Raw genomic sequence first — 26,535 nt, forward strand, 5'->3', positions numbered from 1 at the left:
CCTCAGGAGAACACAGCACAGCATGTTTCATTTCAAACGGGAGCAAAGGCTGAGCAAAAACGTAGCCTGAGCAGGTGCTGCGTGTCTTGCTATTTGCATTTGACCTCTACTTTTACAAATGTGGTCTTTCTTCAGCAAGCAGCAGGTTTGCAGCCCTTCCCTCTTGGAATCTGCCAGGGTTTGGTGTGCCATTCAGGCTGACTGCTGGTAAAACCAAATGAAACCTTAACGTGGACCACAAGAACCTGCAGCAACCTGTGGGAACTGTGACTTTGAGATGCACTCATACTAGGGAAGGTTTTCTTCCAATGCTGAGACAGAGGGGTGGGGTACTGTCCTCTCTGGGCACCCAGAGGCGTACTAGCAAAGCTCACCATGACATCTGGCCACAGTTTCCAAACTTTAGTGGCCAAGCTGCCTGATACTGCATCTCTGACTGGGTGTTCATAGCGTATGGCTGGACTTGATACCTGGCAAAATTGCTTGAACTTCTGGAAGCTGCATAATTTTCCTGTCCTGACTATAATATGGAAAGGCTCACAATAAACCTGGTGGGGTTTTTTTAACAGGAACTTAAACATCAATCTAAAAAAAAGCCCACCTGTGGCTCACCATCTACTTTATTTCACAGTGAAATGCAATGACAAAAAATTCCCTGAGACTAAAGAGGAGACAACAGATAGCAGATACAGGGAAACTTAATGGGGGAGGGAAATCTTAGGTGATGGTGTCATTCAAAAATTAGCTCAGCTTCTCTGTTGCTCCACAGAAGTCAATCCCTGCCCCTGATTTATACCTGGAGAGGATGTGAATACCTCAACTACAGAAATATTTCCTATGCAGCCCTTTTTATATTCAATGGAAGAAACAGCAGCATTAAGAACTGCATCCATACAGACGGTATAGAGCTGTAGAGTTTGATACCTATCCTGTCTTAAACTTGGATTACTGGAATAAAAATAAAGTGCTTAGTATATTTGAAACAATAGTAGACCTGCATTTTCACTGCCCACCAACACTGTGGTATATTTTAAACTTTTCATTATTACTATAAAACCTTGCAATACATCTACTTAAGCAAGGAGAAGGAGGAACGTCTAGTGTCAAACAGACAACTCCTTAATTTTGTCCATTACGAAATGAACAAACACAAAATACAATCCTTTCACACAGGTGTTGTTTTTCAAGCTTTCTCAGTCATTCACTTGGAACTGGAAAAAAAAAGGAAACCGCAGAAGGACTGCACCACTTAAGACTTCCTATCAACAGCAGACAGGTAAACTTAGTAAGTCTCCCACCTCAAAATACCTTCCTGCTCCAGAACCAGACACGCTGTGGCCTGGCCCTTGCCCTGTTTCTGCACCTTACAGGCCGGTATTCAGTGTTCCAGCTCCATGAGCAGGGGGCATGCACGAAGGCATGCAGTCTGTTATCTTGCTCAGATAACAAGACTGACAGCTCTAAAACCTTCTGAGCAACTGCCTTTAAATCAGGTCCGACACCTGGCAGGAGACACCTGCCTCTGCTTTTGAGCCTCTGCTGCTTTTTTCTTCTCCTGCTCCTCTGCCTTCTTCCGCTCTTCCTTTAGCTCCTTGTATCTCCATTTGGGAATCTGCAAATAGGGGTCGTCCTTCGCACTGCTCCTCCTTCTCGCCTTTTCTGGCTGGAAGGTGGGCGGGGGAGCCTTGCAGATACGGACTTTGGGGATGACAAATCCCGGCCTGACGCTGCTCCGTCTAAGCAGGTGGAGCGGCAAGAGGCTTGCTTTCCTGGTGGCTACGGTGTTCACTTGAGAGACTGCAAGGCTGACGGGCTGCAGGCTGGCCCGCCGGTCCTTCTTCTTGGGGATCAGCGTGACTTTGGAGTTCTGAAACAGCTTCTCGTAGCTGCTAAAGTGGTCTTTGTCCTGAGATCGGATCTCCTCGGCTCTCTGCTTCCGAAGGATTTCTTGCACAGCCAGTCTGCGTTTCCCCACAGAAGGCGGGCTCCCTGGGCACACCGTCCGGCACGACAGAGCAATGAAAGGACTGCTCAAGCTTGTCGTCACCTTCACCATGTGATCGAGGACCCCATCTTCTTCTGGGCCATAGAAAGACCGGAATGAGACAGCTGCCCTCATGCACTCGGAAATCCTCTGCAAACAGCTTTTTGGCTCTGCAGCCTTGGCAAGAAGTTCCTTCATCTTTGGCCATTCTGGTTTATATTGATCACAAATCTGTTCCGGGCATGGTCTGTCCATCAGCTTTTGCATGAAGAAGGCAGATTCCGACCTTCCTGTGTAACAAGCCCATTCCCATGAAGTCAGTCCACGACTTGGATCAGTAGCATGAACATTTGCCCCTCAAAGACAAGAAAAAAAAATTAATGTTAATTAATGAAACTGCACCGCTTTTGTTGCTATGATCAGAGTTGAATCAAGCAGATCCCTGCAAGAAAATGTCACGCACGACACACTACAATATTTGTGTCAAAATGAGCATGCAATAAGGATAGATAATGGTTCCTGACTTTCTGAACTCTTGCTTTGTTTAAAAACAGTAAAAAAAAAAAAAACAAACAACTAAGGCTGTATATAGGAAATTCTCTTGAAGCAATGCAAAGTATGACATAATGAGTTTCACCTGCATTGCATGTTGCCTGCCATTTTAAAAGCCATTCAGTCAGACTTGTAAGAAAAGAGTGGTGACTATGGAAAGAAACAATGCTGCACACAAAAATCCTCCCCACAGAGAATAATGGACTTGGCACTGATCATTGCCACTCAGAAGAGAGATCGTGGGCTAATGATCACAAGTTCCATTAAAATATCAACTCAGTGCTCACAAAGGGCCAAAATGGCAAATAATATACAAGGAATTTCTAGGAAAGCATTGAAAAAAAATAGAGAAAAAACAGGAAAACTACTGAGAAAACACCAAGTGTACAATTCAAGTTCTCTTGTCTCTGAAAGGACACTGTAGAATTCGAGAAAGTAGAGAGGATGATGACAAGGGTGATCAAATATAGGGAAAGTTTCCATATGTGTCAGAGACCAGATAATGAGCAAGATGGACCTTCAGTCTGAGCCCATAACAGCTGCTCTCATCTACCTTAGATTACCACCCCTGAGGAAATGAAGCACTTGTTAGCAAAAACATGCTGTTATCCCCAAGTGGACCAGCCATAAGAGGTGACTGGGGCACATGTTAGAGAGCAGAGGCTTAGGCACTTGAAGTACAGTTTCAGGTCCTGGAAGGAAATTTTTTTCTCGTGGACATTATCTTTCAGCCTGTCCTCCCCCCATTCCCAAATTATGATCTTTATCCTTCTAATTCTGACACCTGTCCCCATCACTGTTCTTTCTTCTTGTATTTTTCTACATCCTCTTTCAGCTCTGCCTTCCTTTTTCTCTGTCCGTGTTCCTATAAGGCCCCTCACATGGGCTTCTGCCCTTGTTCTTCACACTTTTGCTTTCAAGTGGGGTTACTTCTTCTCCAGGGCACCTGGCTGCCTGAAGAGAAGGTACAAGAATAACAGGAGGAGCAAGCATCCTATTCTGCTCTACTGTATCCTTTACACCTTCTGTAGCACCATATCCAATGCTGCCACATTCTCTGGCAACCAGAAAATTGCAGAGCAGTCCTCTCAGTCCTGGTGTTAGGGTGGAGCATGGGCTTTTTTCAATGAGGATGTCATGTGCCCAGTTCTACTCACACAGAAGAGCTCTGTAAAGGACAGATGAAGCTCAATACAGATAGCACCCTTGGAAGAATTGCTGCAGAACAATGAGAAACAAGTGTTTTTGGAAGCTGAAGTCAGCAAGACAGTCACAAAGGACCAACGCGTTACAGCTCATGACTGCTAAAGGGCACAGAAGATCTGTCCAAAAACTAACTTGCTGTTGCCAATCACAAAGCATCTCAGAGACATGATGAGGACTTGACAGCAGTATCATGTTCTCTGCATCGCACCCAAGTGATCCTGGACATGCCACCTGGGCACACATATCTTGGTGTTTTAGAATATATGGGTATATGGGTGAATGAATTACATCAATAAGAGAATGAGTATGAGAGAATACTCCCTGATTTCAGGCAGTCAGATTTTTTACCTGCAAATCCTTTGTTTTATATGCTGCCTTTAAAATTTGACTGGTCTCAGAGCTTTGTATGCTCTAGAATGACAACTTTGTTCAGCAGACCTGCAGCATGTTCCCTGGGACAGGTACGGGCACTTTGCCCAGCTGCTTTTAACACAGCTGAGCTCTTCAACATTCAGTTGTGGTTGACACATATCCGTGGCCCTGTAGACAATTTCTGGGTTTCTTGACAGAGTTTAAAGCTAGGATATGAACAGGCTACAATGCTTGACTTTTTGAAGGGCTTCTCTATCAGCTGAAGCACTATTTTCAAACAGCCAACACAAAACTGACCTACACAGATCTTGCCACAAAAGAAAAGACATTCTGTTCCATTGCTTTGGAAGAGGGAGATGTCCAGAAACTGAGACCTGAGGAAACAGCCAGAGAAACATCCTTTTTTTTTCATTCAGGGTGGATTATCTTGGTGTTACCATTTCAAATTAGCATAAGAGGGACTAGATATAAGGAATGATAACCAGTTTGCAATGGTTGCTATAACCTTTGCCACAAAGGATATTTTGTCATTACAGAAAAAGAGAGGAAAAAAGGAGAGCATGGGAAAAGTGATAAAAGCTCCTCAGTTTTAACTCTATTAAGTACCAGTTGATTACTAAGTTTCTGAAAAATATCCCTTAAAGGAGGACGCTAGAGCCACAGACCAAGAGTGAATGTGGATGGAGACACCCTAAGCAAAAGAACTGACCTCTGTTTAAGTGTAGTTTAAGTGAATTTTGCAGAAATAATCACTCAGAGAGAAAGCACAGGGACACTGCAGGGAGTCAAACATGGGGCCTAGACTGGAAGGCAGAGAGAAGTCACAGAAGAGGAAAATTTATTCTAATCAAAGCGTTCATTAGCTGTGGACTGAAGAAAGGATCGTGAGATCTCAAAGGCAGTAGGGTTTGACAAAGTTCATGACTGCCGAAGCTCCAGACAAACCAATGAGGAGAGGAACAAAGACATACAAAGACATGTCCTCCTGCTCCACTAGACTGTTTTTGAACCATCCTACCCAAATTTCTCTCCCATCTTAGGCTAGCCTCTTGTCCTGTCCTCTTCTTAACACTTGTTTATGTCTCTGGTTCTTCCCACTAGAGCTGACATGGCAGATTACATGGAAGTTGGTTGGTTGTTGTACACATAACAGGCAAGGATTGACTAAAGGAAGTGCTGTTAAAGGAATTATCTCCAAATATACATTTAAATTAACAGTATGCTCTGCTTGTAAGCAAGCAAGAGGTATAGATAGCTGCTTGCCATTATCTTCAAGGAAAAGACATGCCAGCTCCGCTATGGTGCAGCTGTAGGATCTTGTGCAAAAAGCGCTGTGTGAGAAAGCACTCACTGGGAGCTCCCCACCTTTCTTGGGGGCTGCATGAAAGCTCAGACGCTCAGCTGTGGTCCTTGCCTGAGCTGTATTGCAACTATGCCTGTCCCTGACCACATGCCTTGCTGATAGGCACCCTGAGCCACAGACTTAATTTTTCGTTTTGACCTCAGACCTACCTTGTCTCTATGTACTTGCCTTGTCAGGACCGACTTGCCTGGCAATCGCCGCAGTACTGGCTGATCCTGGTTACTGTCACCAGCCCTGCTCCATTACTTCATGAAGCACCTCTGTGGATGAGGCTAGTGCCTCTGCATGCCTTGCTGTCACCCTTGGCTCACCTCTCTTTGAGCAGAAGCCCACTCCTGCTGCTCCCTGACAGACACGTCCTCAGGTGTTTCGGAACCTTTATCTCAGAAAACAATACTACAGAGTATTGAAATCCTGATCTTTCAACAGAAATCAATGCTGACTTTGTACCTTATATCACAAAATCTCTTCTAAGGCATAATTTACTACAGTAAATTTGTACAGATTTTCTGTACAAATCAGGAGACATTTCTAAACAAACTTGTCATTTGGCAGAATGCCTCATCTAGAAGAGATGTGAATAGTCATGTCGCTCTTCAAATGTGACAGCAATCTTATTGAACTAATCGTCATTTCAGTGTAAGTATAGCCTGCAAGTTTTATTTTAGGAAAACTGGATTTGCCACTTGCCTTGATTTTCCTACAAAAGTTGCCCTGAAGATCATTTTCAGCACACCTACTTTGAATACACATGCCCCTTTGGGATATCAATATCCTATTTGATTAAGAAGGTTAATGTCCCTTGAGATGCAAAACTGACACCCTGAGTGTAGAGATGGGGAGTGAAGGAGCTCAGAGCTCAGGCATCTGCTACCAACCTGTTTTATACGCAGTATTTAAAGCCCAGTCTCCAGATCCACATCCCCTCCGACGACTTTACTAAAGCAGCACTGAGTTTACACTGGAGATTACAGCAGGGTTTGACATGTGAATTACAACCAGCATTTCTGTGCTCCCGCTGGGGCTGGCTGGCTTGCTGAATGCTGGCAGCAGCGTGGTCCTGGCAGCGCAGCAGCCTGTGACAAACTCCTGATGAGCCACTAGGTTTCCCCCCATACTCGCTGTGCACTCACAAACAGCAAATTCACATGTTCCAAAAGGACTCACTTTGCAAGAGCAAACATTACGGCCAAGTGTCTCAGAGAGCCTTAATCTTGTAGTGATTGACCTTGGCCACTCTCCAGGAACTCAAATTTCAGAAAGAGCAGTCACTTTGACAATTGAGCCCCAACCATCTGTCACACATTGCCGTTACCTCTTCCCCATCTGACTGTGTTAAATCCATGCTCAGGTGAGTTATTTTCCTTTACTGACCTCCTGCATTGCCACAAGCAGGTGCCAGTCAATAGAGGTCTTACCCAAGCAACTAAACAGATACTGGGTTTAAAAATCTCCTGGCTGTATTCTAAAAACACATACCTGCTTTGTAGCTATGCAAGTAGTCCCACAGCTGATTATGGGTGTTTTCCCCCTATATTTCCATGCGTTCTTACATTTTTACATAGAACTTTGCTGATTTGTTTGTGAAATTGATTTTGTCATCAGATTGTTTAATAACAATTTCTTTCATCTTTTTCAGCAAACTAGCACTTTCTTATCAATCGCCTCTCAGTATCCCTTAAACCCCAAACCACTTCTAAATCATTCTGAAAGAGCAGCTCTCTCCCTCCCTGCATTTCACCAGGCTGTACAGTGTTAAAAAAGAATCAGACATTAAAACAAGTGCAGGCAATTTGCCACACCTCATTTGTGGCCCCTATTTTGAGTTGAAAATGTGAGGACCTGCAAAATACTCACCAAAACATGTATATACACTGCAATTTAGAAACTCAGAATATATTAGCTCTGCACCTCTTTAGCTGATGAATGATCTTTGGTGTCCTCACCATCTCTGATGCACAAACAAGCTGATACAACTTTCTGTAGGTAAACTTGATGTGGAGTTGTTCTGGTTTTGTTTGATGAGGGGGGGCCTAAGGTGGTAGCTTCTGTAGGAAACTGCTACAAGTTGCTCTCCTTTGTTCGGTGGACTCGGCCGGGCCTAGGGCGGACCTGCTGCTGGCCAAGGCTGAGCCAATTGGTAGCAGAATGTCCCGTGATAACGCCTCTGCGATAACGTATTTAAGAAGGGGAAAACAGGGGAAAAAAAAGAGAGAAGATGTGGAGCAGCTGAGCGGGGGGCAGAGAGGGGGAGGCATGAGCCTTGTGGGCCTTGCAGGCCTCACCCTCTGGCCTCCCACCGGGCAGCCGACTGGGCCCAACTCAGCCCGGCCTGGCTGCAAGAAGTGGAGAGGAGATGAGAAGTGAATAAGATGTAAAAAGGATCCTGAGAGGCGTCTGCCAGCCTGTTGTGAGGAACAGCTGCAGACGCCAAGGTCAGTGAAGAAGGAGGGGGAGGAGTAATATGGCTCCTGGCTAAGAATCCCTTGCAGCCTGTGGTGATGACCATGGTGGAGCAGGTTGTCCCCCTGCAGCCCATGGAGGTCCATGGAGGGGCAGAAATTCACCTGCAGCCCATGGAGGACCCCACGCCAGAGCAGGTGGAGGCCTGAAGGAGGCTGTGGCCCGTGGAGGGCCCTCTGGGGCAGCCGTTCTGGAGAGACTGCACCCCGTGGAAGAGATGACCCACGCTGGAGCAGTTTCACGAAGGACTGTGGCCCATGGGAGGGATCCCATGATGGAGCAGAAGAGGAATGTGAGGAATTCTTCCCCCGACAATGAAGTAGCAGTGTAAAACAACGCGTGATGAACTGACCACGACCCTCATTCCCTCTTCCCCCCTGTGCCGCTCGGGGTGAGGGAGGTAGTAGAGATAATGTTAAGCTTGGGAAGAGGGAGGGGTGTCTCATTCTCCTGCTAGTTTTAGAAATAAATGAATCCTTTTCCCCAAGTTGAGTCTGTTTTGCCCATGACAGTAACTTTAAGGATTTCTCCCCGTCCTTATCTCAAACCTGGAGCTGTTTTTCCTTGTATCATCTCCCCCTATTCTCTCAGAGGGTGGGGGGAATGAGAGAGAGACTGCGTAGTCTGGTCCCGATCAGGGCTGAACTACGACAGGACTCTAACAAAGCCATTTTCTGGCTTGCTAAAAGCTTTGTTCTCCCCAATATTCTGTTTTCTTATGAATCATGAAAACAAGAAGGTGGCTATTCAGATGCTGGAGGCAGTAACCAAATAGTGAACTTTGATATCGACACTTTTTGTACAAGAAGTAGAATAACAAGAACTTAGTTATCTACAAAGATGGAAAAGTTGTGAAGTAGCTTCTAGCAATCAAAACAGAAAGAACAAGCTTCCATCAGATCTCCAGTGATAATAACAGAAAGTCAATACTGTAAGGTCAGTTTCACAAGTTGTAAGGTCTTGGGTTGAAGTTTCATTTTAAGTGATCATTTTTAACAGGTATTGGAAAAATTTGAACTAGTATCTGCACAAAGTATATGTTAGTCCAGAAAGTGCATCTGTGTTTAGAAGTACTCTAGCTTTGACAATCATTTTATAATTTTGTTTCATAGAAATTTAACTTCAAAATGAATTACCCATTTCCAAAGCCTTGATTCCAGTATAAGAGGCTACAGGAACTTGCAGAAAATAACATTCCAGTTACTACATCATCCAAACATTTAATATCAACATCTAGAAAATGGATATTATGAAAATGAGTGAAAGTAATATCACTATGCTTAATAAATGCCTGCAACTTAAAATATTCAGATTATGAGTGGTTAGACTTCTGTGGCAGCAAAATGACTGAAATAAACTCCTTATTCAAGATCTCTCTCAATGAAATGGATCTCTAGGTTTCTTGATTTAGACAGTAACAATATTCATATGTGATCTGTTATAATTTCCATAATACTTAATTTGTGTCAAATATCTGCAACTGTAATATGAGAATATATACTAATATATGCTAGTTATTTAATTATTAGCCAATAATTGATATACCAATTAAGTAATATAATAAAAACATACAACACTGTGGCTAAAAGGTGCTGTATGCTGGGACTGCTCCTGTAGAGGTTGTTTCCCCAGTGCCTGTCACCCTTCTGAGTTTCCTCTTCAGGACCCCTGCAATGCATACGGCTGAAAATTCAACTGCAGCCATGAGCCAGCAACAAGAAACATATTTCCCGTTCTCAGATGTAAAGAGAGGCAAGTGGGCAGAGATGGACTTGCTCACTCCTTGTGCCATGACTTCCTCCTTGCTGCAGGTACAGACCTGCTGATGCCCTGTTGCCCATAAACCCATGAAGTCCAACTCAGATCCGTAGCGAGGTTAGGAAGAAAGCTTATTCCCTAAGGTGCCAAATTTCCCATTGATGTCCCCTGTGGTATATGAACAGTACACTCAGCTCCTGACAGGAGCCAAAGCCCCTAAAGCTTTCCACTCCCTGCCCCAGGACCTGTGACAGTTGGAGGGAGAGGTGGAGGTCTGTCTACGGTTCCACCACCATCACCCACCCTTGCACCCTCACACTCACTGAGCTGGCAGCAAGAGACCCGCGTGTGTTTCCCAGTCATGAACTTCATTAGCTCCTTGTCTACAAGTCTTGATGATCACACTTCTTGAACTCTCCTGGAGAAAATGTGTGATCATCAAGGTCTCTTGGAGAGACCCTGGGTGAGTCTCCACAGGCAAACTGAGCTCTCCTGCGCCTGCAGCACGTGGCTTCACTGCCTTGTCTATGACTTATTTAAAAGCTGCACCCGTCTCCAGGGAAGGCTGCACCACACCTCTCAGAGAAAACACTCCAGGAACCAATTTTTCTCTTGACATTTGCATGTGACTGTCTAGTATTTCCAAGTAGACGATGACAAAGAAGCAGAAAAGCACTTTGCATACCTGCCAACATCAAGGCTTTCACGCATTCAGTTCGGCCCTGCATCGCAGATTTCATCAGTGCTGTGAAGCCGAACACATTCCTCTTCTCAATATCAAGCCCAGGAAAATAGTTCAGCAAATAGTTTGTAATGGTTATGTGCCCTTTAAAGAAATAAAAAAGCAGAGAAAATATGTCACAGAATTAAGGCACTGTCTCAAGGTTAAACCAAAAAATTACTCCAGCAGGTTTGATAACTGGAAAAATGCAGATAACTGATAAGATCTCTTTTCTTCATATCCTCTTCCGCTCATTGCAGTCATCAGCCTTAGGGTTAAGTGGCACTGACTCGTGACCGGAGTGTTGGGCTAGGAGCCTGGAAACCCGGGTTGGCACCTTCTCTCAGAATCATAAAATCATAGAATCACATGGTTGAATGGTACCTATAAGATCATCTAGTCCAACCGTCTTCCCACTACCATTGCTGCCACAGCAATGGCTGTGGCATTAACAGCTCAGGCTGCTCTCCTCTCTGAAAAGTCAATTTCAGGTAAGGGAATAGTTGAAAACTAGAGATGGTCCCTCTGAGGTTGCAGGGGGCCTCAGTTTCTTGACTCAGTGAGTAGCGCTGCAAAAGGAATTCCTACAGCTCATGGAAGGAAGACCCATCACTTGGGGGAAATTACTGCAAAGGTTCAGCTTTTTTTTCGCTCCCCTGGTAAATTTGAGCCTTACTATAATGGTGCTTCATTAAAAAGTGATTACATGTGGTAGTTCCAGCCAACAACACTAACAAACCATGCTAAGCATGATACGAGACAAAGAAATATCTTGCGTAGAATCCCAGATTTTTGTTTTTCCATCTGACAGTGTAAAGCCACTTGTCTACTCTCCAGCAACAGGAAAATGGGGCTGATATTCAGCTTTGTTAGTAAAATAAATGACTTGAGTTCTGTTTCCAAAAGCAACTGTTGTTGCCATTCATGTGCCTTGCACACCAGGATAACTGGTGTCAGCAAGGGCGTCCTGAGTAGCTGAAGACATCTCTGGTTAAATGCTTGCAAGACCAATTAAAACATCAAGTCTTTATAATTGGAGTATCGGAACAAGACGAGTATCTAGTGCCATTATGACTCATTCACAACAGTTTTCCCTTCACTTGTCATTCATTTCATGATGCTTTGACGCTTTATAAAATAATGCTGTCTGTCAGGCAGCTGCAACAATCACAATTTAATTACTAGGAGCTGTATAAATATTCTCTCATCTCACTCTGCAGTCCAGCTGAATATTCTGTGATGCACGTCATTCAAATTCATCTAGAAATGTTACTGAAGCAGATTATAATTCATACAGGACAATTTTTAAAGTCTATAGTGTCACATCTGGTGCAACAGCAACATCAGCAGTTGCTTTGTACCAATACAGTCCTGCATCCACTTTGAAAAGCAAGCTAAGGAAATCTTTACCAATTAATTGAAGATGTTTTCTAGGTGTTACTCTTCATCTCCTAGATTTGATGGACTCTGCTGCCTTGCTGCATAACTGGAAACTCTCCTGAAACCCAAATAGATGTAGAGATAGTGCAGATCAGCCTGGCAAGGCCAGAAAAAAACAAAGAAGTTCCCTGAACCTTGCGCAGTCTGATGCGAATGAAATCTAAAGATATGACAAACCACAATAAAGTGAACAAAGCAAAAGTGAACAGGGTTCAGGGCAGGATCAAGTGACCCGATCCTGCTTACTCAATACAGGGACTTCAGCTTCACTGACTTTATGGCATAGAGATCAAATCCTAACAGGGTATCGGTTACTACTGGGAGATTCTTTGTCCCCAAATTGTTTTGAAGGACATGCTCTGTTTCACTGTTGTACAGCATGTGTCTTCGTGAAGGTTTTGAAACAGCTGAAATACTGCTTTTTGACCACAGAAACCAGAGACAGGAGCTGAAACAAGGAGAAATAATAAGATGGAAGATTTTTCAGCAAGTATTACACTACTAAAGATGTTCTTCCCTTTGCCAAAAGTATAGCTGATGTAAGAGACATTTTGCAAATCTGAGATGATCCTAAGAGTCAATCCTGAAAGACCTTGCTCAGCCAAAACTCTTCGGGGGACTACAGATGGCCTCAAATGAGACAGGAAAAAAAAACCCAGCAATAAAATAACAAAGAAAATGAAGGGGTCTGTGATTCTCAGAAGCTTTGTGTCTCAGGGATTCCTGAAAACCACTTCAGTTTTAGTCTGCAAGAGCTTCTGTCCTCTGAGGTTTGTATCAAATTCCAAGTTCAAACAGATATCAAATTCAAAGCAAAACTCAAAGCTGCCAAGTTTTTGTTCAAACTCTGTCATACGCTTTTGGTTTAAGGCCATAAAGTTTGCTTCAGTTCTCCTGTGTCTGGGCAAACTAAAAGTGTGTATCCAAATCGTAAACCAGGTGAGTCTTCTGAAATTTAAAGTCTGCTATCAAATCTGTACGCAGCTCTAAAATTACTTAGCCTGGCCTCAGCCAGTTTGGTCAGACGGAATTTGTATCAGGCTCTGGCTGTTTAGAAGCCAGATCTATCTTCTGCCAGAACTGGCATCCTAAGGGTACACTTCCTTGCTTTATGAGCCATGTTTAGAGATCAGCACAGTTGTCTGTAGTAGCTTAATTCACTTAATTGCTGCCACAGAGGAAATTCATATAATGATGACGGTGTTATCTAACAATACATCTAATACAGGCAGAAGGATAAGCTGCATAGTCAGGAAGATGCTCTGTCATGTAACTTCACAATTTCAAATTGTACCTGCAAAAAGTCTGTGTTTGGTCTGTGGGCAGTGAATGCTTTCTGATGGATGGGTGGAACTGAAGACACTCAGAACCTTTTATCCTCTGGATGCTTTAGGTGTCTGTGTTCTCATGCCTCCCTTAATAAGCAGAAACTGGGATAACTTCCTATTTTGTGTTCCCAGTTCTACAGCCGTGCCCCAGACTGATCCTTGTAACATAAAATGTCTACAATTTGTGAGCAAATACAAGTCTCTAAACACCAGTGTATGCCAATCACCATACACCGCCACTGATGCAGCTATGTCCTCGTCATCAACAGAACTAAGAAAAAAAAAAAAAAGTAATTTTCCTCCCTTTTAGCTTTTTTTGAAACCACTCTCCTTCCTTTCTTTCTTTCCACTTGCTTCAATCTCTTATTTGCATCAATCTCCCAATTTTTTTCTGCATTGTCCTTGTACTGATGTTTAATGATTTTTTTTTTCTGCTTTAACAGCATCACCACCCATTTCTGGGCACCACCTGCTGCAGTATGCAACAAATTCACAGTTTTGGAAGGCAGGCTCTCTTTTAGAAGGGATCTCGTGTCTGTAAGAAATATCGAGAAAGCAAGTGAACAGACCAATTTTCAAACCTGCAATTTACACACTAAACAGATCACTTTATTTGTGATCATTTTTCTATACTAAGCTTGTTAAGAAAGTACTGCTTTAGAATCATAGACTCATAGAATGGTTAGGGTTGGAAGGGACCTTCAAAGGTCATATAGTCCAAACCCCCTGCAAGGACCAGGGACATCCCTGACTAGATCAGGTTGCTCAGAGCCTCATCCAACCTGGCCTTGAACGTTTCTAGGGATGGGGCCTCCACCACCTTTCTGGGCAACCTGTTCCAGGGTTCTATAACTCGCATCGTAAAAAATTTTTTCCTAATTTCTAATCTAAATCTACCCCCCTCTATTTTAAAACCATTACCCCTCGTCCTATTGCAACAGGCCCTACTAAACAGCCTCTCCCCATCTTTCTTGTAGGCCCCCTTGAGGTACTGGAAGACCGCTATCAGGTCTCCCCGGAGCCTCCTCTTCTCCAGGCTGAACAGCCCCAACTCTCTCAGCCTGTCCTCATAGGAAAGGTGCTCCAGCCCTTTTATCATCTTTGTGGGCCTCCTCTGGACCTTCTCCAACTGGTCCATGTCCTTCTTATGTTGGGGGCTCCAGAACTGGACACAGTACTCCAGGTGGGGTCTCACCAGGGCAGAGTAGAGGGGCAGAATCACCTCCTTCGACCTGCTGGCCACGCTCCTCTTGATGCAGCCCAGGATGTGGTTTGCCTTCTGGGCCGCAAGGGCACATTGCCTGCTCATGTTGAGCTTCTCGTCCACCAGCACTCCCAAGTCCCTCTCCTCAGGGCTACTCTCGATCCATTCTCCACCCAGCCTGTATTTGTGCCAGATGCAGGACCTTGCACTTGGCCTGGTTGAACTTCATGAGGTTGGCACGGGCCCACCTCTCCAGCCTGTCAAGGTCCCTCTGGATGGCATCCCTCCCTTCCAGCATGTCGATGGCACCACACAGTTTGGTGTCATCGGCGAACTTGCTGAGGGTGCACTCTGTCCATGTCGCCAACAAATATGTTGAACAGGGCCGGGCCCAACATGGACCCCTGAGGGACATCACTCGTGACCGGATCCACTGGTCCCTCCAGCCTATTGTTCTCAGGTCAGCCCATGCAAAAAACTTTAGGTTTAAATGCTTTCTTTGAAGGATGAGAATCTTAAATTATCAAAATCAATACAAGGAACTGAATTCACGGAATTGTTTTCTGAGACTCCAGCTGGCCTTTAAGATCATTCTATTCAATTCGAGCTGATGCTTACATTTGAGCATCATGTCGCCGTAGTCATGAAATGACATAGGCAAGTGTAGATTTTAAACTCTCTATCAAAAGTAAAGAGGCCTCTCTGTCATCTTCTTTAGTGTCCATACCTCGTGTTACAGATGCAGCCTCTGAAACACAAGGAACGATCCCTCAGGACCGCAGCATCTTTCCCATCCAGCTCCTCTTTGGGGTCTGGCCATATGTGATGGCCCACCTGGTCAGCAGGTCATAACAAAAATACGGCAGCACTTTCTGAAGCCTTCTGATATTACCTTTCAATTAACTGAAATAATATGGATTTGCTATTAGACTTTCCACAGGAAAACCCATTCTTTTGGTATAAATAACTGATGTCTCAGAATAATTTATTTTGAAAAAAATATATTATTTTCATGGTCTAAACTTAAGAGAAAAAAAAAACAAATACATCCTCCATTAAAGGAAACCTAACATAAGCTCTGCTTTTAGTTCTTTATAATACACTGCTAAGTGTTCCTACTTAACATTCAGCAATAATTAAGCAGCATCTATTGCACTGTAGCTCCTCTGGTTGCAATGTTAACCTCACAGTAATCTCTATTAACTCCACAGCAGTATCTTGTGATAATGAATTAAATAACTGGTGTCAACACTGTAGCTCAGGATTATCATAGGCAGGGGAAAACATCCAAGTTGTAAGGAGTTTGTCTAAGCTTCTGCTGACTACAGTCATCTCCAGTTGCTTTAGGGATCAATAGCAAGTACTGGCAGAGAGGGTCAAGTCAATGTCAGCCCTCTGGATTAATTCTGAGCTCATTATCATGAGTTATAAAGGTCAGGAAGGAGTCAGTGTTAAAGTTAAACCTTTTGTAGTTCAAATTCAGATGAGGGCAGATAAATAAAGTGGGCTAGAGTTTTGGAGACTTCTCCACTTTCTTTGGAAAGCTACTAGGTTCATGACTTTGCTATGAAAGTGACAACTATGGTCTCAACTCTTTCTTCCAGGCATTCAAGACCTATCTCATTGTGGCTTTTTTAGCAGAGTTCACTTTTTGATACAACACAAAGCAAAGTTTGGTATTACCTGGTAATGTCTAGTAGAAATATTACTCAATTAAAGTAAAAACCTAACTGCTCCAGTCTTCAGACATGGCTGAAGCACCTTGTGTGACCACAATGTTGACTGGTTGCTTGACAGAGCAAACATAGGAAAATGACCTTAAAAGAACAAAGCAGTATAGTACCGCACACCTGGGGCAAGATTTTCTTTATTTGTAAGTTAAAATAGTTAATGGCACCAGTAGTTGTATAGATATACATCGGAAATGTATAGCCTTTTCTGTCTTAATCCATTGGATAAATATTACTGTAGATTTATTAGTTCAAAGAAAATCATGTCACAATTATTTGTGAGTGGGCTCAGCCAGGATTGTTTTATGCAGACTAACTCCTTTTGGAGCTTTGACAAAACCCTAAAAATAATAGCCACAACACACACTCCTCCTAAGACCCTGTATGTAAGAGGTGAAACAAAGAGCCTTACCTGCCTGTGCAGCTGTAATTAAAGCCGTGTTCCCTTCGTTGTCCTGCCAGTTCACATCAAGGTGAGGGCATTGTGCTAAGGCTATTACAATATCCACATAACCTTGGTAACAGGCAACGATAAGACCATTCTGTAAGTAAAATATAAAGAGAGAGTTAGGTTTACCAGACTCAGAATAGTTCACTGAGGAAGCACACTAGTCTGCTTTTTTTTTTTTTTTCTCAGAATTAAGAACTGAGAAGGAATCAGCATAACTAGCGATTAGCTCCAGGCACAATGTTCAGATCCAAAACACCACTTTTTATTTCTGCCCTTTGGCAAGTAACATTTGGTATTCCTCAGAAACACCTAAGAGAGTAAGTATTATATTATGCTGCTTGGAAAGTAACTGTTTATAAATGGCTTATGCTTATATGACTACATAATCTAGATCCAAATCAGAATAAATCAGATTTTATCATATAATAAAATGAACCCAGCAGGTAAGATGAACTGGACCTGATCTGAATATTAATTCTCTGTAAAACAACCACTTGTTCTCTGAAGGGGAAGTGGTAGGCAGGAGTCGTCTTCATACTGCCTGTTGCTATCTTTAAGTACTTCAGGTTTCCCGTTATAATCAAACCTTTTTTATAATCATAAATAAAATAAAATTGTTTTTAGAGTTCATGTTTAATGTGCTTTACGACAGCTGGAAGCCGTAAAACTTCCAGGAGGAAGCCAAGCCAGAAGGTAAACCTTATAACTCAGCCTGGTACCCAGCTAGCGTTTCACTGCACAGCAGCAAACTGACAGCTTCCCTAAAATACATCAAAGTACACCTGTCATTAATTAAATGGAACTACAGTACTTAACCCTGGCTGCTCACTTGACCACTAGGATTAAAACCATTATGTTCAGTTTTCAGCATTACTCAGGCAGCCCAGTGCTCATCTGCATGGGGCTGACGGGTGTAGAGGAGGGCAGGTGCAGATAAATCAGTGCTCCCTCTGGTCCCTCTTCCCTGCCAACACGTCACTCAGTTTTCCTGAGCTCAGCATCACTATCTGACTATTAAAAAGATAAGGGCAGAGACCCAAATCTCATCCTCTCTGGTAACCCTGCCTGCCTAAAATGTGCTCACACAGACACGCTGCAAATTCATAACCACAAAAGATGAGCAAGAAGGAAAACCCAGTTATTGAAACTGAATCACCTACCCTGACATTTCCATAATTTTTCTTAGCTGCTCTTGCATAAACATTCTTTTTTTTTCCTTTTCCCCATGGACACTACTGAGCCATTTGCTAAATAACAACAGCTGGGGTTTCTGATTTATTGTCATTATAACTAGTTAGTTACTATTTCAGTGTCCTGTTTCATTGTTATTATAGACAGTCCTTTTGGTTTAGGTGGCAAACAGCTTCATTAAGAAACAAAGGCAAAGCCAACTCTTTGGGATGCTCACAGACTGCGTACAGTATTTCTCAATTACATCTTTCAATACAATTATTACTCTGATTTCTTTTATTCTCAATTCACTTTTGTCCTCAGTATGAAACAACAGTCACCGCTGCTTTATAAAGAGCATCTCCATTTCCTCGTGAAGCATCTGTAATACATCAAACACTTCTATTGAAATTGTATAGAGGATTCTGCTTAAAGTTATAAATACACACACATATGACCTGAAATAGATCACTAAAAAGTATGTACTCTCCTGGTGGGATTGTTCAAATTAATCCAAGTTTTACTACAATGTCATAATTCTTAGCTGTTAAAAAAAAAAATTGTGTCAGTGTCCATTTGGTAAGGATGTGAGCATTATTTTAGATCTTTAATAATTTCATTTTTCATGTGATGTTCAGGACACAAGTCTTCACAATTCCAGAAACTCTGCAGATTTAAAACATCACTCAGTCATTCAGTAAAATGTCAGTTACTAGTGACAGCAGAAAACTAAGTATACAATAGTTTGGAGACTTAAAATTCTTGACAATAAGAAGGGGGATACTATTGTTCACTGAAAAAAAAAAATGGCATTTTCCAGAAGTTGTAAGAATAACTTAAAGTAGTTACCATCTCTAATGGAAAAACTGTTTCACTCATTATCTGAAGGATATCTTTATAGTATGTTCTCAAAGGACATTTTTGTGTTCTAAAAATATTTGCTCTCTTTAAAAGAAAAATAAACTGTAAAACAGTAAAACAAAAAATAGCGATCAACAAACATTAGTCATTTTTTGTGAGAGGCTTTTGCATGGCACTACATACGGACTTTTGTCCTACTTTCAGTGGGCACCTCCATCAGATAGGATCTAACGCACCTAACACACACTGGCATTCTGATTTTAGCAGATACGAGACACAAATGATCTCAAAATCCATCAACCTCATTCACCATTCTGAGTTTAAAAATAAGAAGAATTACTTAGGTATCAAGATTTTCTAAAGTTTATTTTCTAAAGATGCTATCAAAGACTGCTTGCTTAAGGATAAGGAAATGCAACAGAGAGTAGGAGCTTTCTGAGGGATTACATGGAAATTTCGAAGGACGGTTGTACAAATCTGAAGTGAGTCACATATGAATGTGAAAACCCAGTGTATGACAGAGTGTGCCCAGCACTCCCTGGCCTAGAAGAAAAATGAGCAATCACACGAGGACATAAAAACAAGTCACTTCACAGCTGTATGGGTCCCAGCACCAACCAGGGCTGTAAAGCTTATGCAAGGGCTCTCTGGTTGCCCTCACTGGTTACGTGTTTCACAGGGAGGTGAGTGAGACAGACCACTTGCTGAGGGACTGCTTTCTTTTGCATAACTCTTCCAAATGCATCATATATTGAAGTGAGCTGCAGGAGATTACAGTTTTAGGATAAAAAATTGCAATAAACCCTTGGATTCGATGGTTATTTCCTAAATACTGGTTCAATGATACCATGATAATTTGTGGTTTCAGGTCAGGTCACCGCTTTTTTTTTTTTCCTTCCTTTTTTTTTCTCTTTGCATCCATTTCTGGTCCTGTCTGTACTCTACTTGCTGAAAGTTAGTACAAGCAGATCAGCCAGAATGCACAATGAATCAATCGTAACATGAGTTGTTAGTCTGGAATCTTTAACTTCATATACCAATAAATACTATTATCTGCAGCCATAATATATTACAAACTGTTTCAACAATCTCAGTTAATAAATATAACTGATACAGAATTGCTTTCAGCAAATGTTCTTTTGAAGCAATCGGTAAAGCAGTAGCCTGAATCACAGTAGTCTGCAGGAAAATATAGCTGTGTGCTTACTGTTTTTTAAAAGGTAAAAATGAAGCAGTATAAATTAATTTTAGCTAGAAAATTTTGAACCTGAATAATCTAGTTACTCTTAGAAAAGAGATGACATTTTACGTCATTAGTGTTCTACCAAGGCATCAATTATTCTGCTCCTCATATGAAGGGTCATGGTGCAATTATGAAGTGATCAGTGTAGGTAGAAAAAAAATGCATATTTTTAAAATTAATTCTTAGTATTATTTTGACAGTAAGATCCATTCTCAGACATATTCACTACACATGAAAGCTTGAGGAGAAGGAAGATTGATAATTCTTCAATGCACGGCCTCTCCCTGTGCTTCAACCTTTCGCCTTCAACAGCATCCCTTTCCTTCTCTTCCCTTTCATATGTCCTCAACAATCACCTATTTTAAATCATGATAAAAACTCAAACTATTGCCATTAATATATAATAATAACTAATTATTAGGAGGAATAAGTGTACATACATCACAGCATGTATGTACAGTATTCCTGCTTTTCAAGGACTATTGTGTCAGCTAAGACTTGCTCTCTCCTGATCAGTGGCCAGGGTTGCTGCCTGTCATTCTCCCAGACCAATGAAACAGAACAGGCAAAAAAAAATGGTCCTCTGTGCAGAAGAGACCTTAAACATGAAATGACATTAATGCCTTTGGACTACAGGAAAAGGGACTTCTTTACAGGACACCGGGGCTGCCTGCTTCTCCAAGTTTTGCAACAGATCCTATTTAATTTTTCAAATATCACATTCAGGCTCTGTGTGGCAAACAAGAAAGCATGAGTCATCCATCACATCAGCTACATTAACATTTACTGTTAATTTTTTCACAAAATGGGGGGTGCTGAAATTCAGCTCAGTAACAAGTTTTTTTCAAGTAAAGGCCATAATACTGACAGGTGTTGAGGGCTCTGTCTTTCCTCTGTGGAATATTTGGCATTTCACAGAGCTTCCCCACAGTTTTTCTATAGTATATGACATTCTTATTTTTATGTAACTAGCACAGTTTTGAAAGATCCCCCTTTGTTTTGAAGTGATAGAGTAAAAGTAACAATACTTTATTTAGAATATGACAAAATGGTCAGTCTGGGATAATGTACTTATTTTCCATATATTCTAAATAAAATATAACTAACTTTCTTAATTTCATCCCAGAGTACATAAATGGGCATTTTAGGCATGGGACTACCTGAAGTTAATGAGATGTTGCAACACTTTCCTCAAGCAATGTTTATGAACTGTAAGAGTTTCATAGTGCTGTTCTGTAATCAGACTAAAAGTATTGTATTAAAATTTCCTACAGTAGCATGAGCTTGAAATTTGCATGTTTGAAAAAAACTAAAATAGTCTTGGGAAACTTTTGATTCCTCTTAAACTGATATTTCTTCATGTGCCTTTGTTTTAATGTAAGACTAGAATAGTGCTACCACTATAAAAATAAACTCTGCTTTGCTCAGCTGTGTTGGCTAATGACATAACAATGTGTCTGATTAAGTGAGGTCATAGATACTTCAGGAGACAATTTTATAAATCAGATGTTATGACAAAATTACAGATGTAAGGCTATTTTTACACTAAATCATTACAGATAATAAAGATCACAAGAAATACTAGAGGATCAATAACGAACTCAAGCTGAACAGCAGAGCAAATCACATACAGCATGCAACTATTTCAGCTTTTAAAAAAATCTCTTCAGGCAACTTATTTTCCACCAAGATGCTGTGAATGGAAACAGCTTATTATAGCTTTTTGCCTATTATCCCAGATAAAAATGGGTCTGGCGAAAGGCTAAACTGACATTACCCATTGCTTTTCATAAGCACTGTGATAAACAACTGTCCAGTTTGCTTTGCATGCATCTGTAAGTATTAACGACAATTCTGCAAGGTTGGTTTAACAGCAGTGATTAAAATTGCATGTAATTGAATTAAATGAGATAATGATTCATCGTAATCCATAATCATATGCAGGGACAACTATAAAAATTATGTGTAAGTTAAAAGCATATTACACAAACAATATTATTAGCAATAGAAATGGAAAAATAATAAAGCATAAATGAATACAAAGTTTTGTTTAAAGTTTTTCTTGTTGATTTACTAAAATAATAATTAATCTATTTAGTATTTTGTGTTATACATAACTGTCATAACAGAACTATATCACTCACTATAACATAATTCACATAGAATGCAAAGAAAAAAAAAACAAACAGGTCAAGTACTTCAAAATAAATCTCCCAAAATTATTTGAGGGAAATTCTGATCTCCACTAAAAACTCTGCAACTCTGTGAAACCTGGGTTATCAGATTCTAACTTTACATTGTATTAAAAAAGAGCAAAACCTAGCGCTGAGCATCACTATCTATTCTATAGTAACTTGTGTATAATGCACAAAACCTTCTGCATAAGGCAATCTGAGAAACTATCATAAATGACTTGAGTTTATATTATAATTGGTTTAGCTAATTAGATCGACGGTGACTGAGATGAGGTAATTATTCAGGTCATCAGTCCCATGAGAAGTGGTGTTTATGTGCTACAGAAATCCATCAAGCACAGAAGTTTTAATATTATCTGCAAAAAATAATTTAGGCTGACCTTTTAGAGAAAGGAAGGGCTGCAACAGATTTCTCATGTACAAATTTATATTGGGAAAGCAACGCAAAAAGAGCTGGGAATTTAAACGCATTTTGTCCGACTTTTGCTCGGACAAAACTCCCCATGCCTGGAGCGGGGTGAGGAGGGAGATGTTGATTTTGCCTGGAAAAGCGATCAGACAAGTGCAAAAGAGTATTCAAGCAGGGATGGAGCAGCGGCTTGCAAAGCTCTCTGCCTCCTTCGCAGAGAACACAGTAGCCTGAAGCACAATCTTGTACCCAAAAGCAAGCTGAAATGGCACTGCCCCTTCCAGAGCCTGAATACCAAAGGCACAAAACTGCCACCTTCTCTTCACAGCATCATGAACCCTTGCAGACTCATTCCCCATCATGAATTCCACTTCACTAGCTAAAAATACGGGCCTGCCCGTGGACATGCAGACGACAACCCACCATTTTCCCCCTCCATTTTGTGGGATGTGTTCAATTTCACTTATTTTGTAAATGCCTCTTGTACCAGCCAGGCCACATGTCTTTAAGCAAAAGTATAGCTTAGTGTGTGTATCATCATCATGGAAGTCTTCACTTAATCTATTTTAATCCAAATCTCTTTGCTCACCTCTAAAAATAGGCCCAGGAAAGTTCATTTTACTATGCCTGCAAAAGCTTGCATTACACAACAAAGAAAGGCAGTGCCACTTGTGTAATAAATCAGGCAACAAGAAAGGGTAATAACATTAGTGTGACTTTCCTTATTTATGAAGATATACGTTGCCTGAGTCAGCTTCGGTGTCTAGTGGTATAAGCAGCTGGCTTATACTAGTGATGTAAGCAGCTGGCAGAAACCTCAGGAAGCCATAAAGGACACACAAGGCAAATACATGCCGTTTAGCCAGAGATATTCTGGTGGGTGGGAAATATAGGAAACTATTTTTATCATATGGTGATACTGAGAGACACTTATGAAGGACTAACCGTTCTCTTTTTTTTTTTTTAATAACAAGCCACATAATAAAAGCAAACAATTCAATGGGAAATCAAAAACCCTTCAGCATATGGGGGCTTGGGGGTTGTATGCTGTTCCACAGGGGGCTGGAACATGTCTCCAGCCCCCACACTGCCCGACCTCTTCTCCCAACACCAGCCATCCAGCTGCCTCTTGACATGGTTCCCTTGACCAGAGCTGGGGGAAGAGGATGACTGAAACGTCAGATGGTAGCATCTTCAACCCATGGGAAGACTGATAGGAGGAAAACTGGAGTGTTACACTGGAAGTAGCAATCCTTTTTTTCTCCTCACTCCTGCAGGGAGTTTTCCTCATCTTCCTGTGAGGCAAACCCTAGGTGAGACAAGACCTGGCTGCTCCGGAGCCTTTCACCACCCCGATCCCCTCAGGGATGCTCCACTGCAGAAGGAGGGCAGCCGCAGAAGGCACTCAGAATTGCAGCCTGCAGCTCTGCAAAAACACGTGAGCTGAGGGACACTGTGTCCACGGAGTTGCAGGAGGCCTGGACTGCATTGCCAGCTCTTTTACTACAAGTTGACACTTGGTGATAACTTCTTAAAACAGTAGCAACTGAAGTTGTGTTATCACATGAAAAGTCTTTTATTGTTCTTTCCTCTCTGAACGTCAGCTTGAAAGAAAGAACGGAAGACCTGAACACGTGGACAAGAGCGAGTAGCAGCTACAACGAACTCAGGTGTATTTTAACATTGAGGCACTCAAGTCAGGAAATTTAATGTGATTCTACTGAAATACATATATATATGTGAATAAATATATTTGCTCAGGATGTTAAGCAGGTATACACATTAATGTTCAAGATCAATTTTGTTGAAATAATGCATTATTTTTTCAATAGGACTAGATTAGGAATGTACTAATCAGTCTTGAGTTTCATCAGGTAGGAGAAATGCCTTTGCTAGTGACAGCAGACTGTTGTGCAACAAAAGCAATAAACAGAGTGAAGAAGTTTTTATGGAAAGAGAGGAAACCAGGATTGTTTTCCCACAGCTGAAAACAGAAGTGACATTTGATGCTGTCCAATCTTTCCAAAATTAAGCTTTGCAATACATGTGAGATCTCTGGTCAAAGCAAAAGTAAAACAAGGTATAATTTTAGAAAAGGACTATGTAAGGAAACTTTAAGGAAATAGTGTTTAATAAAAACAACATATACTTAAATTGAATGGACAGGTCACCTAGTGGAGCTTATTGCCATCGTCCATACGTTAAAAGGAAGTTATCTCTCAATTCAATAAAATGGAAAATCAGGCCAGGATTCAATTTTTGGGGAAAGGTTCTGTGTTCTGTTTATGAGGTGCCTGACTGTAAGGGACAGAAAATACTGTGGGAAGATGGCAGAAGTAACACAATTTTTGTCAGGTTAAATTTCACATTTTCAGTTTATTTAGACTGTCATGTTAGGTACAATTACTAAGTAGTGATGATCCCTGACAAATAATGCAGCCTTACTAATCCTATCTTTCCTGTTTGTGCAGCACATACTAATCAGCGTTAATACTGTCAAATGTTAGTGCTAAGTTTTGATGGCGTTGACAGTAATAACACATGATACATGGCAGCCAAATTCATACATCCCTCTTTGCTATGCCTGTTTTTCGGTATCTGTGCTAGACGTGGGTCACTCTTCTCTGGCTTAAAAGTAGGGGAAGAGATACTTATAAGAAAGAAGCGAGAGGTCTGACTTCAGAAAACAATGTAAATGATGTACTGAACTTTAACGGAGGGAATCCGCATGTAAACCCAGAAAGCATTTCTACCACAAACTCCGTGCCTGCACCTTAAGGTGCTCCAAACATCAGCAACCCAAACCATTAACTGCAGAGGGCTGGGGGAGGCAATGCAACAGACTGCCACTAACATCAGCATCCTGCCCCAGCGAATGGTGAGCTGGTTTTAATTTCATTTCTTTCTCTTTCACTGGCTTGCTAGGCAGCCTTTAGCAAGGCTTCCAAGGGCTGTAAACCATCCTGTGAACAAGGATAACATACTTCCAGATCCTTAAATGGACAGGACATTATTACGCCTTGCCTAGAAGAGGTGTTTCCAGCTAGCAGACCGATTTTAAACAGCAAAGTGCTGACTGCTTCCTCCTGTGCATATGTGAGGCTGGGAGTGAGTCAGGGAACCACTGAAAGACAGTGAGTTTCTAATAAGGATCAAAATACACCTTTTGTGGAAATAATCATAGAGAAGATATTTTGGAGGATCTCTTGATTGCTAGATTACTTCAAAATTCGATGTTACGCCAATAGTCTTCCTATCAGTTTTATCACTGAAGATTTTTTTCTTTTTTTTTTTCCCAGAAAGGCAAAACTACTAGGAGCTAAATAAAATGACAGCCAAAGGTGGATCATCTAACAGCATAACCCAAACTTGATGTGACTTGTATCCAGTGCACTCTTTTACCACGTAAGACCTTCAGGAATATTAGAAACCAGTTTAGATCTGAACTCCAAGTCCTGGGCCTGACGGACACGACTGTTAACTTCTCCCCTGGTCTCTAAATATATACATATATTCACACACATTTAAGATAAAAAGGAGAGTTTGCAGCATTTTAAAAACATATTTTGTAGTGCATTCAGAAGCCATGCGAAATGCATCTTGTCCACCGGCATAACTGTCAAAAGCACTTCCTTTGGCTTTAAGGCATATGGTTCAACTCCCCTCTACGTGTTTAATAGACACTTTTTCCTTTCTGTTATCTTCTGTCAGATGCAGGCTGACCGTAGCTTAGATCTTTTGCAAGCAGCTAAACAGAGTGTTCCGATGCATAGGGTTTTTCAGGAGACCTCTCCAAAAGTAATGACTTACAAAATCTTTGTAAGAAATAAATTTCAGTTTGATGCTGGCTAAAAGATAAATGCACAATCTTTTACTCTGTCATAATCTATCACTGTATCTAATCTGTCTTTTCTGTAAACAACACTTTAAAATCCCCAGTGCATTTTCACTGTGGACTGCTCTGAAGAGACAGGGCCATTGATGAGCCTGCAAGCCCCCTCTTGTGGCAATAAGCTGCTGTAGTTACAGTAGGAAAGACCTCCAGAACTTTCAGTTCCTTTCCTCCAACTTCCATAACTTTGTTT

The 26,535-nt window shown here is 41.5% G+C and overlaps 1 protein-coding gene across 1 annotated transcript in view; it reads right to left on the bottom strand.

Moving 5' to 3' along the window:
* Window positions 1-1,236: 1,236 nt before the first annotated feature.
* The window catches only part of ANKRD33B (ankyrin repeat domain 33B), a 47,774-nt gene continuing 22,475 nt past the window's right edge, over window positions 1,237-26,535 (bottom strand). Inside the window, exons 2-4 of the mRNA XM_086742008.1 lie at window positions 16,534-16,663; window positions 10,384-10,524; window positions 1,237-2,340 (exon numbers count right to left, since the gene is read on the bottom strand). Of these exons, the coding sequence (XP_086598134.1) occupies window positions 1,490-2,340; window positions 10,384-10,524; window positions 16,534-16,663 (1,122 nt within the window). The 3' untranslated portion in view covers window positions 1,237-1,489. The remainder of the gene's footprint in view (window positions 2,341-10,383; window positions 10,525-16,533; window positions 16,664-26,535) is intronic.

The sequence above is a fragment of the Chlamydotis macqueenii genome, chromosome 2 (assembly GCF_036417535.1).
Source record: "Chlamydotis macqueenii isolate bChlMac1 chromosome 2, bChlMac1.mat, whole genome shotgun sequence".
Lineage (NCBI taxonomy): Eukaryota > Metazoa > Chordata > Aves > Otidiformes > Otididae > Chlamydotis > Chlamydotis macqueenii.